This window comes from Zonotrichia albicollis, chromosome 10, assembly GCF_047830755.1.
Source record: "Zonotrichia albicollis isolate bZonAlb1 chromosome 10, bZonAlb1.hap1, whole genome shotgun sequence".
Lineage (NCBI taxonomy): Eukaryota > Metazoa > Chordata > Aves > Passeriformes > Passerellidae > Zonotrichia > Zonotrichia albicollis.
In genome coordinates this window covers 2,143,260-2,156,925 of record NC_133828.1, presented here as the reverse complement: position 1 = coordinate 2,156,925, position 13,666 = coordinate 2,143,260, and the positions used below count along the sequence as shown (strand labels likewise).

The 13,666-nt window shown below is 44.7% G+C and overlaps 1 protein-coding gene across 3 annotated transcripts in view; it reads left to right on the top strand.

Moving 5' to 3' along the window:
- Positions 1–12,349, top strand: part of LYPD6 (LY6/PLAUR domain containing 6) — a 38,767-nt gene extending 26,418 nt beyond the window's left edge. For 2 of the 3 annotated variants that reach the window (XM_074547842.1, XM_074547841.1), the window contains exons 2-5: positions 4,785–4,950; positions 6,789–6,887; positions 8,798–8,928; positions 10,825–12,349. In XM_074547842.1, the coding sequence (XP_074403943.1) occupies positions 4,827–4,950; positions 6,789–6,887; positions 8,798–8,928; positions 10,825–11,010 (540 nt within the window). In that variant the 5' untranslated portion in view covers positions 4,785–4,826 and the 3' untranslated portion in view covers positions 11,011–12,349. The remainder of the gene's footprint in view (positions 1–4,784; positions 4,951–6,788; positions 6,888–8,797; positions 8,929–10,824) is intronic. The other variant, XM_074547840.1, reaches the window with a different exon arrangement.
- The last annotated feature ends 1,317 nt before the right edge of the window (positions 12,350–13,666 follow it).

Below are 13,666 nucleotides of genomic sequence, written 5' to 3'. Positions count from 1 at the left end.
CTGGGGCCGGGCAGAGGGAGTTAACAGGGATGGGATTTCTGTGTCAGCACCCAGGCCCTGTCACAGACTGCCTGCATGATCCAAATGATCCAAACCCAAATGTAGGACTCGTTCTCGGATTCTCTGTTGCTCACAGTGACCCCCAGATGTGCCAGAAATTCTCTTTTCCCAGCCCGGCGCTCGAAGAAGGAGTCAGAGCTCTTCAGTTCTCGCTCTCAAGGTTGTTCATTGTTCCTTATCTATAAAATTCTTTCTCCTGTCCAGCTGAGATCCACTCAGCAAGACAGCCCAGGCACTCTGCCTGCCCCAGGGTGGTGTTATCTTTTTATACTAAAAACTGCCTGTGCAATATTTACAATTACTGCCCAATACCCATCACCTGTGTTAGACAGTGGGCTTCTACTCTAAACCAATCCCAAAGTGCCACCATCACAGCAGGAGATGGAGGCCAAGAAGAAGAAGGAGAAAGGCTGGACATGCCCAGATTCCTCCATCTTGCCCCCTGAACCCCCATTCTGAAAACCCCAAAATCCATGTGAGGAGCCGAGGGAATTCTGAGGGAAAAATTATCTGCCCATGCCTCGTGTCTGCTCTGCCGGAGGAGGTTTAGCCCTGGAGTAGGTGGTGCACCACCAATAATTATTGAAAATAAAAGTTTTGTACAAAATTTGGCTGTTTTAGCTGAAAGTCCTGGACTAAAAGGGGCTTGAATGAAAAACCCTTTATGCCCTTGGTGACGCATTTTAGGGCTTATAGCATTCCTAAAGAGAATCCACCATTGTAAAAAATAAGAATTTTGTAGGATTTTGGGAACCAAACCAAATTTTTGCAGGTTTTAAGACTGTACATCCATATCTATTTAGCTATATTAATATCACCTTCCTTGCATTTTATTTTTATGTGTAACACCAGAGAAAATGGGTGTGCTGAACATTGAATTAATATATAATTAATTGAATATTAAATATATGATAATTGGATATTGAGTTCTTTAGTATTTAATTTTATTCGATGTTGAGTTCTTAAGTATTTAATATTACTTTAATGCTAAATATTTTTTGCCACTCCACTCTCTGTGAAATATCACCATTACCTTAAATGTCATCAAATATTTGCCCCCCATGAAACAGAACTATGTGTACCCCATCTGTTCATACTCAAAATATTCATGGAATATTAAATATTTAGGTTTTTGGCACTGGGTATTTCCATGTTTGTAGAAATTCCTGGTTTTACCCAACCCGTGTGTGTATGGAATGAACAGGTGGAATGTGCTCATGGTGACAAATGGTGACAATAATGGTGGCAGCTGCTTGCCATATAAGGACTTCCCTAAATTACAGGGTTTTAAATTTTGGCCCTGCTTGCCTTGCTCTGGACAATTTTCTATCCCAGAGGATTTTAAAATTGTAATTCTTTGCAATTAAACCTGTTTCAAACAGAAAACGGGGGTGGGGCAGTGAATTCTCTCCGTTCATTCGGGGTTTCTTGCCCCTCATTAGGAGCTGGCAATTAAGGCCCTTGCAATTAGCAGGGGAAGGATGTGGGTGTTTTTAGGGAGGGTTTCTGACACCAGCCACTTTTCCAAACTGATGGCTGAGTGCTGCCACGCGGATTTGGAGAGGGGCCGGGGGAGCAGTCGGTCCCACAAAAGGGACACTGGGAAAACCAACGTATCCAACTGCAAGGCTTTGATCAGTTCTGCAAAAACAAAAGAGTTCTGTGCTTCGGATGAGCAAACCCAACAAATTCCTGTCTCTTTGGGAGGAATTCCTGCCGTTATTTCAACCTTGCTGTGCTTTAACTTAAAATATCACTATAATGGTTGCATTTGATGATATTGGAGGTCTTTTCCAACCTTGATTCCGTGACTGTTTGTCCTTTATGTTGATAATTTTTTAATTATTGATGAGAGTTGGAGTTGACCTGTGATGAGCTCCTCTTTTTGGGATGTGAATCCTCATTTTTTGGTGCTGTAGCTCAGTACCAAATCCTCAATTTTTGCTCCTGATGGTCTCACTGCAAACTGCTGATGTCTTAAAATGAAGAGTGGGGCTTGTGAAGCCTTCCTGGTGTTGTTTGGGATAAAAAAAATAGTCCCAAATTCCAAATTCTGCCTCCAGATCCCACATGGACCCATTTCTTTCATCTTCCACGTGGTTGGGAGAGATTTGTTTTATTTCCTGTCTGCCTCTAATCAGGATTTCACTCTCCCCTGGCTGTGAGGGATCAATGGAGTAAATCCAAAATTCCCTCTTCATAAAGTTAAAGCAACAAAGTTTAAAGCACTGGGCTGTGTGTTATCTTTTTTCCTCATATTATTTATGGATTTCGCTGTGTTTTAATAAAAAATCTGTTTGTAGATAACAGCAGGGACAATGACAACCTTTGTGCTGCTGGTCCTGGGTGGATTTCTGCTGTGGGACAAACATTTGGAGGTGACATGCACACCCTATCGTATCTTTCCTGAAAAAAAAAATCAACAAAAAATAAAATTTATTCGATAATAGCCACCACATATTCAGAGCTGCTCAGCAATTATCTGGGTGTTGCAGATCTTTTGGTTGATCAGGATGGAAAAGCTCATCCCAGCCCTGTGTGTTCTGGATGGATTCCACAGGAAACCGTCGGCTCCAGTCGGGCTCAGCAGCCGCATCCTTTCAGGATTTTCCTGTCCTGTTTGATTTTTGAGGCGCTTTCATAAATTTTTAAGGGTTTCTAATAATCTGAGCTGTGTATTTAATGATTTTTTAGCCTTGTCTGCCCCTGGGTGTCTCCCCACAGCCTGGGGTTGGGATGGTCTCAGCCACGGTACCACAGTGGGTATTGGGTTCTGCTTTAATTAGCTCCCATCAGCCAGGGACTTGGGAAAAGTACACCAAATTATTTATTAATGGCGTAATAAAGGGAATAAACCCCTTTGGGGCATGGATGAGGAAAATCCGATGGTGACTTTGTTTGTAGCTCTGAGATGGAGGCTTTTCCAAGAGAAAATGCCAAGATAAAATCAGGAGGAACCTCGCGGGATCATGGAGATGTGGCCCAGCCAGTGAGGAGGAGGAAGGTGGAGATGAGGTGTCCTGTGGGACCAGCCAGCTTCCCACTGCCCTGGGAATCCAGGGAGATCCTTTCTCCACCTTTTCCAGCGACCTAAATGTGCTGTGGGGGACGGGGTTTTACAAATCACAACCAACCCACTGACTCTGACAGGAAAATCTGGAAAAATTTGGATCCAAAGAGAAAAAATGTTGCTGTTTCCTCCTGAAAAGCAGCATGGAACCAGATTGATGGGGTCATTTTAACTCTATATTATCCATTCCCTTTAACTCCATATTATCCATTCCCTTTAACTCCATATTTTCCATTCCTTTTAACTCCATATTATCCATTCCTTTTAACTCCATATTATCCATTCCCTTTAACTCCATATTTTCCATTCCTTTTAACTCCATATTATCAATTCCTTTTAACTCCATATTATCCATTCCCTTTAACTCCATATTTTCCACTCCTTTTAACTCTATATTATCAATTCCTTTTAACTCCATATTTTCCATTCCTTTCAGCCACACCGTATCCTTGTGGATTTAAGTGTTTCACCTGTGAAAAGACCTCAGATAATTAGGATTTTGGTGTTTGTTGATGCCAAATTAACCAGAGGAGTGTGAGGCTCTGGGATTGGAAAAGACCTCAGATAATTACATTTTTGGTGTTTGATGATGCCAAATTGACCAGAGGAGTGTGAGGCTCTGGGATTGGAAAAGACCTCAGATAATTACATTTTTGGTGTTTGTTGATGCCAAATTAACCAGAGTGGGAGGCTCTGGGATTGGAAAAGGCCTCAGATAATTACATTTTTGGTGTTTGATGATGCCAAATTAACCAGAGGAGTGGGGGGCTCCATGGTTGGGTTGTGGGGACGAGGTGGTGGCCAGGTCCTTGTGGGTTTGCTCTGCTCATCCCTGCTCCCTGCCAGGAAAGATGGATTGGCCATGGAATGGCTGCCCAGGGAGGGGCTGGAGGGATCCCTGCAGGTTTGGAATGACAGCTGGATGTGGCCCTCAGTGCCGTGGCTCACCCTTTGGCTTCTGAGGAGGCCTCAGCACCTCGAGCAGGGATGGAAAGTGCCCCAGCAGTGCTGCCAGGAGAGCAATTAAGGCATGAGGCCTGGTTTGGTGAGATAAATTAGGACAGAGGCTGCTGTTCACAGCTGGAGGTTCAGCACAGTGGTTTTGTTCCCTGTGGGGCTGCAGAACAGGAGCAGCTCTGTCCCTCAGTGGGACAAGGGGGTGTCGGTCACGGATTGGACCCAATGATCTCGGAGGTGTTTTCCAGCCTGGATAACTCTGGCATTCTGTGACTCTGCCTGTTGAAGTGAAGGGAGCGACCCACCTTTGTTGGTTCAGCATCTGATTCCTCTTATTGACTCAATCAGTCGCTTTTATAACCGTGTTAATTAAGTTCATGCATATTGCAAATCCGAGCTCACAACAGGTCAGAGATAACACACCAACCCCTCCTTATGTTTCCAATACCAAGATTTGTGTTCTCAAAACTTACTTTTGCTTTCCCAAAACAGCCAAAGATAGAATATCTACTTGTTATGAGAAAGCTGCCTGAGAACTCTGGTATGCAAGGCTCTCAAGGCCTTCATGTTTGTCACTTTTACTTGTAATTAAAAACAACCTGAGAACTTCTGCTGTTTACAGAAACAGGCTGTGAGAATTTGCTCCTCACAGCTGCCTTCTAAGCTATTTCTGAAAAAATCTCCAACATCTGCCCAGGTGGGGATCTCGGCCGCCGCATGAGCAGGTGCTGGCCGGGCCATGGCCTGGCCACCAAGGCTGCTCCTGTTCCTGTTCCTGTTCCTGCTGCTGCTGCCCGGCCGCGCTCCGGCCGCGCGGAGCCGCGACTTCACCGCCAAGGACATCGTCTACCTCCACCCCTCCAGTAAGTCACCTCCCCCTGACACCCTAAATTGTTGTGAGGGTCCCCAGGACAAGGCCAGAGATGGGAATTGACCCCAAGTTCTCAGAAGGCTGATTTCTTATATTATGATATTATATTAAAAGAAATTATATACTAAAACTATACTGAAGGAAGAGAAAGGAGACATCAGAAGGTGTCATAGACATATCTTATGAAAAATCCTTTTGCTAGGATCTTTTCTCCTGAGTAACTGGGAGGCCTCAGAAATGAAATGTAAACAATGATTATCTGCTGTTGTGGGATGCAACAGGTGCATCTGTGATTGGGCTCATGTGGTTGTTTTTAATTAATGGTCAATCACAGTCCAGCTGTCTCAGACCCTCAAGTCACTCACAAGATTTTATTATCATTCCATTCCTTTCCTTGCTAGCTTTCTGATGAAATCCTTCCTTCTATTCTTTTAGTATAGTTTCAATATATCATTTTCTTTTAATATAATATATATCATAAAATAATAAACATGGAGTCAAGATCCTCATGTCTTCCCTTGTCGGGCTTGCCTGCAAATTCCACATTTGGTGAGCCCCAAGTGAGGAACATTGCCACAAGAAGGCTCAAAAAGAATGAATAATAAAAACCCGTGACAGACTCAGAGAATCTGGCACAGCTGGCTCTGTGATTGGATGTTGAATTAAAACAATTCACATGCCGGGTAAACGATTCTCCAAATCACATTCCAGAGGAGCAAAACGTGGAGAAGCTGAGGCCTCTCATCTTGCCAGGGGAGGGGGTGATGAGGAGGAGGGTGAAGATGCGGCCCTTGGGGCCGTCGAGGTTCAAGGTGCTGATAAATGTGACCCGTTCACCATTTGGCTTCTGAGGAGGCCTCAGCACCTCGAGCAGGGATTGAAAGTGCCCCAGCAGTGCTGCCAGGAGAGCAATTAAGGCATGAGGCCTGGTTTGGTGAGATAAATTAGGACAGAGGCTGCTGCTGAGAGCTGGAGGTTCAGCAGAGTGGTTTTGTTCCCTGTGGGGCTGCGGAACAGGAGCAGCTCTGTCCCTCCGTGGGACAATTCCCAGCGTGCTTCAATCCACCTGATATTTTGTTATCAGCACTGATAAAGCCGCAGTGCTGGATGTGGGCTCTGATTCCAGGGCAGTGAGCACTCCCAGCTGCCATTAGCTCCCTTTGAAGTCAGCACCGGGCGCTTTGGCTGGGTAAACACAGCTGGAACGAGTCCACGGCGACCTGAATGTGCTGTGGGGGTCGGGGTTTTACAAATCAGAACCAACCCGCTGGCACTGACAGGAAAACCTGGAGAAATTCGGATTTAAGGAGAAAAAATATTGCTGTTTTCTCCCAAAAAGCAGAATAAAACCAGATTGACGGGGTCATTTTAACTCTATTATCATTCCTATTAATTCCACATTTTCCATTCCTTTCAGCCACGCCATATCCTTGTGGATTTAAGTGTTTCTCCTGAAAAGCAGTGTAGAACCAGATTAATGGGGTCATTTTAACTCCATTATCATTCCTATGAATTCCATATTTTCCACTCCTTTCAGCCACACCATATCCTTGTGGATTTAAGTGTTTCTCCCGAAAAGCAGTGTAGAACCAGATTAATGTTATATATGGTTATATGGTCATTTTAACTCCATTATCATTCCTATGAATTCCGTATTTTCCATTCCTTTCAGCCACACCATATCCTTGTGAATTTAAGTGTTTCTCCCGAAAAGCAGTGTAGAACCAGATTAATGTTATATATGGTTATATGGTCATTTTAACTCCATTATCATTCATTTTAACTCCATTTTCCATTCCTTTTTAACTCCATGTTTTCCATTCCTTTCAGCCACGCCGTATCCTCACGGATTTAAGTGTTTCACCTGCGAAAAGGCCTCAGATAATTACGAGTGCAACCGCTGGGCTCCGGATGTTTACTGCCCCCGAGGTAACCCAGCCCCATCCCAACCCAAGGGAGCCCCCTTATTCCCAGAAATGTGGAATATGGCATTCTGGGGTTCACCCCTCAAGATTTTCTGTCTCCTTGCAGTGGATGAGGTTGAGGACTTGGAGCTATTCCCTGTTTTCCTCTGGCTCAGCTGGGGGATTCAATCAGGCTGGTGTTGCTTTCCCAAAATTCCAGACTAGTTTGGTTGGGAAGGGACCTTAAAGCTCATCCCATTCCCTGGGCATGGACACCTTCCATGATCCCAGGGTTTGCTGGGATGGAGGTCAGGCTCAGGTTTTCCCGAGGGTTTTGCTGGAATTCCTTCAAATTCAGGTGGGAATAAATAGAATTAGGAGTTGGAGACAATTCCCAACAATTCTCTGGCTGGATCCAGGTGGGAATCAGGATCTGATCCCAGGGAAAAGGGACAGGATGAGAGGGAATGGCCTCAAGCTGAGCCAGGAATGAAATATTTGGGAAAAATTCTTAATGGAAAAGGTTGGTAAGGATGGGAATGGGCTGAGCGGGACAGTGGGAATCGACATTCCCAAGGGATTTCAAATCCATGGATCAGGATGGGAATGGCAGTGCTGGGAATGCTGGGAATGTTCCCGGTGGGATTTCCAGCCTCAGGGATTCCCAGATTCCAGGATTTCATTCCCAACCTGAGAAATGCTGATGGGAGAACCTTGGAAATTTCCCATTCCAGCAAACCAGCTTCGAGCATCCAACCTGGCCCTGGACTCTTCCAATCCAGCAATTCCTTCCTATTTCTCCTGCTGGTTGGATCTCAGGAATCCGGGAGCTTCTCTGAGAATTCCATCCCGGCCCCTCCTCACCCTCACAGGGAAGGATTTTTTAAAGAGTTTTATTGTTTTTAAAGAGTTTTATTTCTCTTACTGGTGAATACAGGACCAGTTTCTGGCTGTGTTCACCTCCCTCTCCCCTACAGCACAAATTCACATTCAGCCACAGCTGAATTTTGGTATTTTATTTGATCCCATAAATCCCCTTGGAGTCTGAAATTGGGAACAGCTCTTTAAAAACCCTTTAATAAAACACTCAAATATCCAAATCTGAGCTGCCCAGATCTCCCCTCCCTTCAGTTCTCTTCTGAGGCAAAGAAGAGAAACAAAAACATCACAAACCATCGCGATTATCCGCAGCCCCTGTGAATCCCATTTAGCTGGGTTGTTTTGGGATTTTTCCCTTTGGGAAATGTTTATTTTGGAAGGAGATGACCCTGCTGTGTTTGCAGGGTCGTTATCAGCCCAGAATTTGCTTCCTTTGAGCTCAAATCAGCAGCAATAAATCCCTCAGGCTGGCTGGCATGGCAGCACCCCAATATTCCCAGATAAATCCTTGTTTGGACAGGAGAAAGGGGCAACAGGGAAATGGGCACATAAATAATTCTGGTTTTTTTAGGGACAAGGTGCTGCTTCAGCAAGCACATGGTATACAATAAATACATTAAAAATGGTATATTTTAAAAAATTTCCTGATTTGATAAAAATCCAGGTCTTCTTTTCTATTTCTCCTGCTGGTGGAATCTGAGAGAAAGAGAATTGGGCAGCTAAAGATTGTTCCGTGTTTTTTTAGGGACAAGGTGCTGCTTCAGCCAGCACATGATATACAATAAATACATTAAAAATGGTATTTTTGAAAATATTCCTTTATTTGATAAAAATAGAAGATTTATTTCCTATTTCTGCTGCTGGAATTGGGCAGCTGAAGAGATTTCCGTGTTTTTTTAGGGACCAGGTACTGCTTCAGCCAACACATGATCTACAAGAAATACACCAAAAATTGGTATTTTTGAAAAAATTCCTTTATTTGATAAAAATAGAAGATTTATTTCCTATTTCTGCTGCTGGACTTGGGCAGCTAAAGAGTTTTCTGTGTTTTTTTAGGGACCAGGTACTGCTTCAGCCAGCACATGATGAGGGCCAGCGGGGAGAGCGTGTCTGTCACCAAGCGCTGCGTGGCCCTGGAGGAGTGTCTGAGCACGGGCTGCACCTACATCCGGCACGAGGAGTACAAGGTGGGAGAAACAGAGAAAAATTAAAAAATTAGGGGTTGTTTTGTAAATATTGTATGTGCAGATACAGATAAAAATGAAGAAATTAACGTGATGTAATGTAATTTAATATGGTATTATAATATATATTGTAGATGTATAGTATATATACTGTATATAATAAATGTACAATGTATATATAATGTATAAATTATATATAAATATATATGTATATGCATATATATATGTATATGCAATATATATATTGTATATGTATATATTGTTTATACATATATATACATATATATATTGTATATGTATATATGCATATACATATTGTATATGCAATATATACAGTATATTGTAATACTTTAGATATAATGTAATCTATAATAATTTACAATATATATTCCATATATTAGTATGTAATATATAATATGTAATGCGTGCTATATATATTATGTAATATTATATATATATCTAATAATAGAAACATTATATTACATATATATACATATAAACATATTGCATATGCAATATATACAGTATACTGTAATACTTTAGATATAATGTAATCTATAACAATTTACAATACATATTCCATATATTATTATGTAATATATAATATGTAATGTGTGCTATATATATTATGTAATATATTATATATATATCTAATAATAGAGACAATATATTACATATATATACATATAAACATATTGCATATGCAATATATACAGTATATTGTAATACTTTGGATATAATGTAATCTATAATATTTTACAATATATATTCCATATATTAGTATGTAATATATAATATGCAATGTGTGCTATATATATTACATAATATATTATATATATCTAATAATAGAGACAATGTATTACATATAATATAGTAGAAAATATGTAAATATAAATAGGATAAAATCTATCACAATATATAATATTAAAATATATATGAAACATGAAATAATGTTATATAAAATATATCATATAGAAAAATATATAAATCATATAGTAAAAATAGATAAAATGCAATAGATATTGTAGAGTATATAATATATAATGTACATTATATACAATATACAACGTATTTCATATATCTACAATATATGCAATATATTGAATGTAATATGTATCAATATATAATAGTATACAATACATGATATATAGTATATAATGATACAGTATATACAATGTATTATAAATATTTCATATTTATAAAAATATATCTCTTTACATATATGTAAAATGTGTATTGAAGTATATATACACAATATACCATACAATATAGTATAGACACTAAATACTGTCTATTAAATGTAATATATAATATAACGCAATATAGAACTACATAGAATAATGCATAATTATTACATTACATTACATTATATATTATAACATGATATTAAATATGTACAGTGTATATATAATGCATAATTATATGTATATAATATATAATTGATTTTGCATATATATAGTATATAATTGATTTGTATATATTTGTATATATATATTTGTATATACAATATATATATTATAATTGATTTTATATATTTGTATTCTATGATACGTTTAATATTTATCCATCATCTATATCATATTTATGATAGGAATTATAATTTATGGAGTAATTAGAGTGGGCCAGAAGTCTGGCTGGGTCAGAGGGTAAATTCAGCTGAAATTAAGTTTCACTTGGTAATGATAAAAAAGGGAGGAGGAAAAAGGAAAAGGAAAAAAAAAGGAGAAAATCATGTTCTCTCAAGAGATGGATTTTTTAAAAAGTGGCAGGAGGGGGGAAAAAAAGAGAAATAAATCACAGGGAGCTCCTTTGCAAATGCACCGTTATTTTACCTTCATTTTCCTGCCCGGAATCCCTCATTCCCTGTCTGTCTGTCTGTCTGTCTGTCTGTCGGTGCAGGTGTGCACGTCGTGCTGCGAGGGCAGCATCTGTAACCTGCCGCTGCCGCGGAACGCCTCGGACGCCGTGTTCGCCACGCTGGCCCCGCTCGGCGCCACCGCGGCCCCGGCCCCGCTCGGCCCCGCCGCGCTCGGGCTGGCGCTGCTGGCACAGCGCTGGCTCACGGCCGCGGCCGCGGGACGCTGACAGTGACCGCGACAGGGACCGGGACAGCGACAGGGACAGAGACAGCGACAGTGACGGAGACCGGGAAGGGACCGCGACAGCGACAGGGACAGAGACCGGGACAGCGACAGACACCGCCACAGGGACCGCGACAGCGACAGTGACCGGGACAGGGACCGCGACAGCGACAGGGACAGAGACCGGGACAGTGACAGACACCACCACAGGGACCGCGACAGCGACAGAGACCGGGACAGGGACCTGACAGTGACCAGGACAGAGACCGCGACAGGGACACAGACCGGGACAGGGACCGCGACAGTGACAGAGACAGCCACAGGGACAGAGACCGCGACAGGGACAGAGACCGGGACAGGCACCGCGACAGTGACAGGGACCGTGACAGTGACAGAGACCGCGACAGGGACACAGACCGGGACAGAGACCGCGACAGTGACAGAGACAGCCACAGGGGCCTGACAGGGACAGAGACCGGGCAGTGATCACGACAGCGACAGCGAGAGTGACACAGACAGCGACAGAGACCGGACAGCGAGAAGGACGGCAGCAGCAACCGGACAGCGACAGGGATCGGGACAGGGACGGGACAGGGACAGGGACAATGACAGCGACAGGACAGTGACAATGACAACCGCAGTGACAACGACAGTGACACAGACTGTGACAGGACAGGGACGGTGACAACGACAGTGACAGAGACTGCGACAGGATAGGGACAGTAACAATGACAACGACAGCGACAGAGACCGGACAGTGACCGCGACAGGACAGGGATGGTGTTAGGGATGGTAACAATGACAACGACAGGACAGTGATGGTGACAATGACAGTGACAGAGATGGCGACAGGACAGGAACCGTGATAAGGACGGTAATAATGACAATGACAGTGACAAGACAGTGATGGTGACAACGACAGGGCAGGGACGGGACAGTGGTGACAGTGACAGGGACTGCGATAGTGACGGTAACAATGACAACGGCAGGATAGTGACAGTGACAACCACAGTGACAACAGGACAAGGATGGAACAGTGATGGTGACAACGACAGCGACAGGGATGGTGACAGTGCCAAGGAGAGGACAGTGACAGGACAGTGACAAGACAGGGATAGGGATGGCAACAGGACAGCGACAGCGCCACACTGGCCCAGCTGAGCCAGCCTGAACTCCTGCACTCCCGCCCGGTTCTGGCTGATCCCGGGTTTGGGACCACGCTGAGGAGCAGAATTCCCACTGTGTGTCCCCGCTCGCTGCAGGAACTCTGGGGACAATCCCGGCACCATTCTGGAAACACCTCTGAGGCTGGAAAGGCACCAAGCCCGGCCTAACTCGGGTAAAGCCCGGCCTAACCCAGGTAAAGCCCAGCCTAAGTCGGGTAAAGCCCGGCCTAAGTCGGGTAAAGCCCGGCCTAACCCAGGTAAAGCCCGGCCTAACCCAGGTAAAGCCCGGCCTAACCCGGGTAAAGCCCGGCCTAACCCGGGTAAAGCCCGGCCTAAGTCGGGTAAAGCCCGGCCTAAGTCGGGTAAAGCCCGGCCTAACCCGGGTAAAGCCCGGCCTAAGTCGGGTAAAGCTCGGCCTAACCCGGGTAAAGCCCGGCCTAACTCGGGTAAAGCCCGGCCTAACCCAGGTAAAGCCCGGCCTAACGTGGGTAAAGCCCGGCCTAACCTGGGTAAAGCCCAGCCTAACCTGGGTAAAGCCCGGCCTAAGTCGGGTAAAGCCCGGCCTAAGTCGGGTAAAGCTCGGCCTAAGTCGGGTAAAGCCTGGCCTAACCCAGGTAAAGCCCGGCCTAAGTCAGGTAAAGCTCGGCCTAACCCGGGTAAAGCCCGGCCTAACCCGGGTAAAGCCCGGCCTAACCCGGGTAAAGCTCGGCCTAAGTCGGGTAAAGCCCGGCCTAACCTGGGTAAAGCCCGGCCTAAGTCGGGTAAAGCCCGGCCTAACCCGGGTAAAGCTCGGCCTAACTTGGGTAAAGCCCGGCCTAACCAAGGTAAAGCCTGGCCTAACCTGGGTAAAGCCCGGCCTAACTCGGGTAAAGCCCGGCCAAACTTGGGTAAAGCCCGGCCTAACCTGGGTAAAGCCCGGCCTAACCTGGGTAAAGCCCAGCCTAACTCGGGTAAAGCCTGGCCTAACCTGGGCAAAGCCCGGCCTAAGTCGGGTAAAGCCCGGCCTAAGTCGGGTAAAGCCCGGCCTAACCTGGGCAAAGCCCGGCCTAACCCGGGTAAAGCCCGGCCTAACTTGGGTAAAGCCCGGCCTAAGCTGGGTAAAGCCCGGCCTAACTCGGGTAAAGCCCGGCCTAACCCGGGTAAAGCCCGGCCTAACTTGGGTAAAGCCCGGCCTAACCCGGGTAAAGCCCGGCCTAAGTCGGGTAAAGCTCGGCGTAAGTCGGGTAAAGCCCGGCCTAAGTCGGGTAAAGCCCGGCCTAAGTCGGGTAAAGCCCGGCCTAACCTGGGTAAAGCCCGGCCTAAGTCGGGTAAAGCCTGGCCTAACCCAGGTAAAGCCCGGCCTAAGTCAGGTAAAGCCCGGCCTAACCCGGGTAAAGCCCGGCCTAACCCGGGTAAAGCCCGGCCTAACCTGGGTAAAGCCCGGCCTAAGTCGGGTAAAGCCCGGCCTAACCCGGGTAAAGCTCGGCCTCACTTGGGTAAAGCCCGGCCTAACCA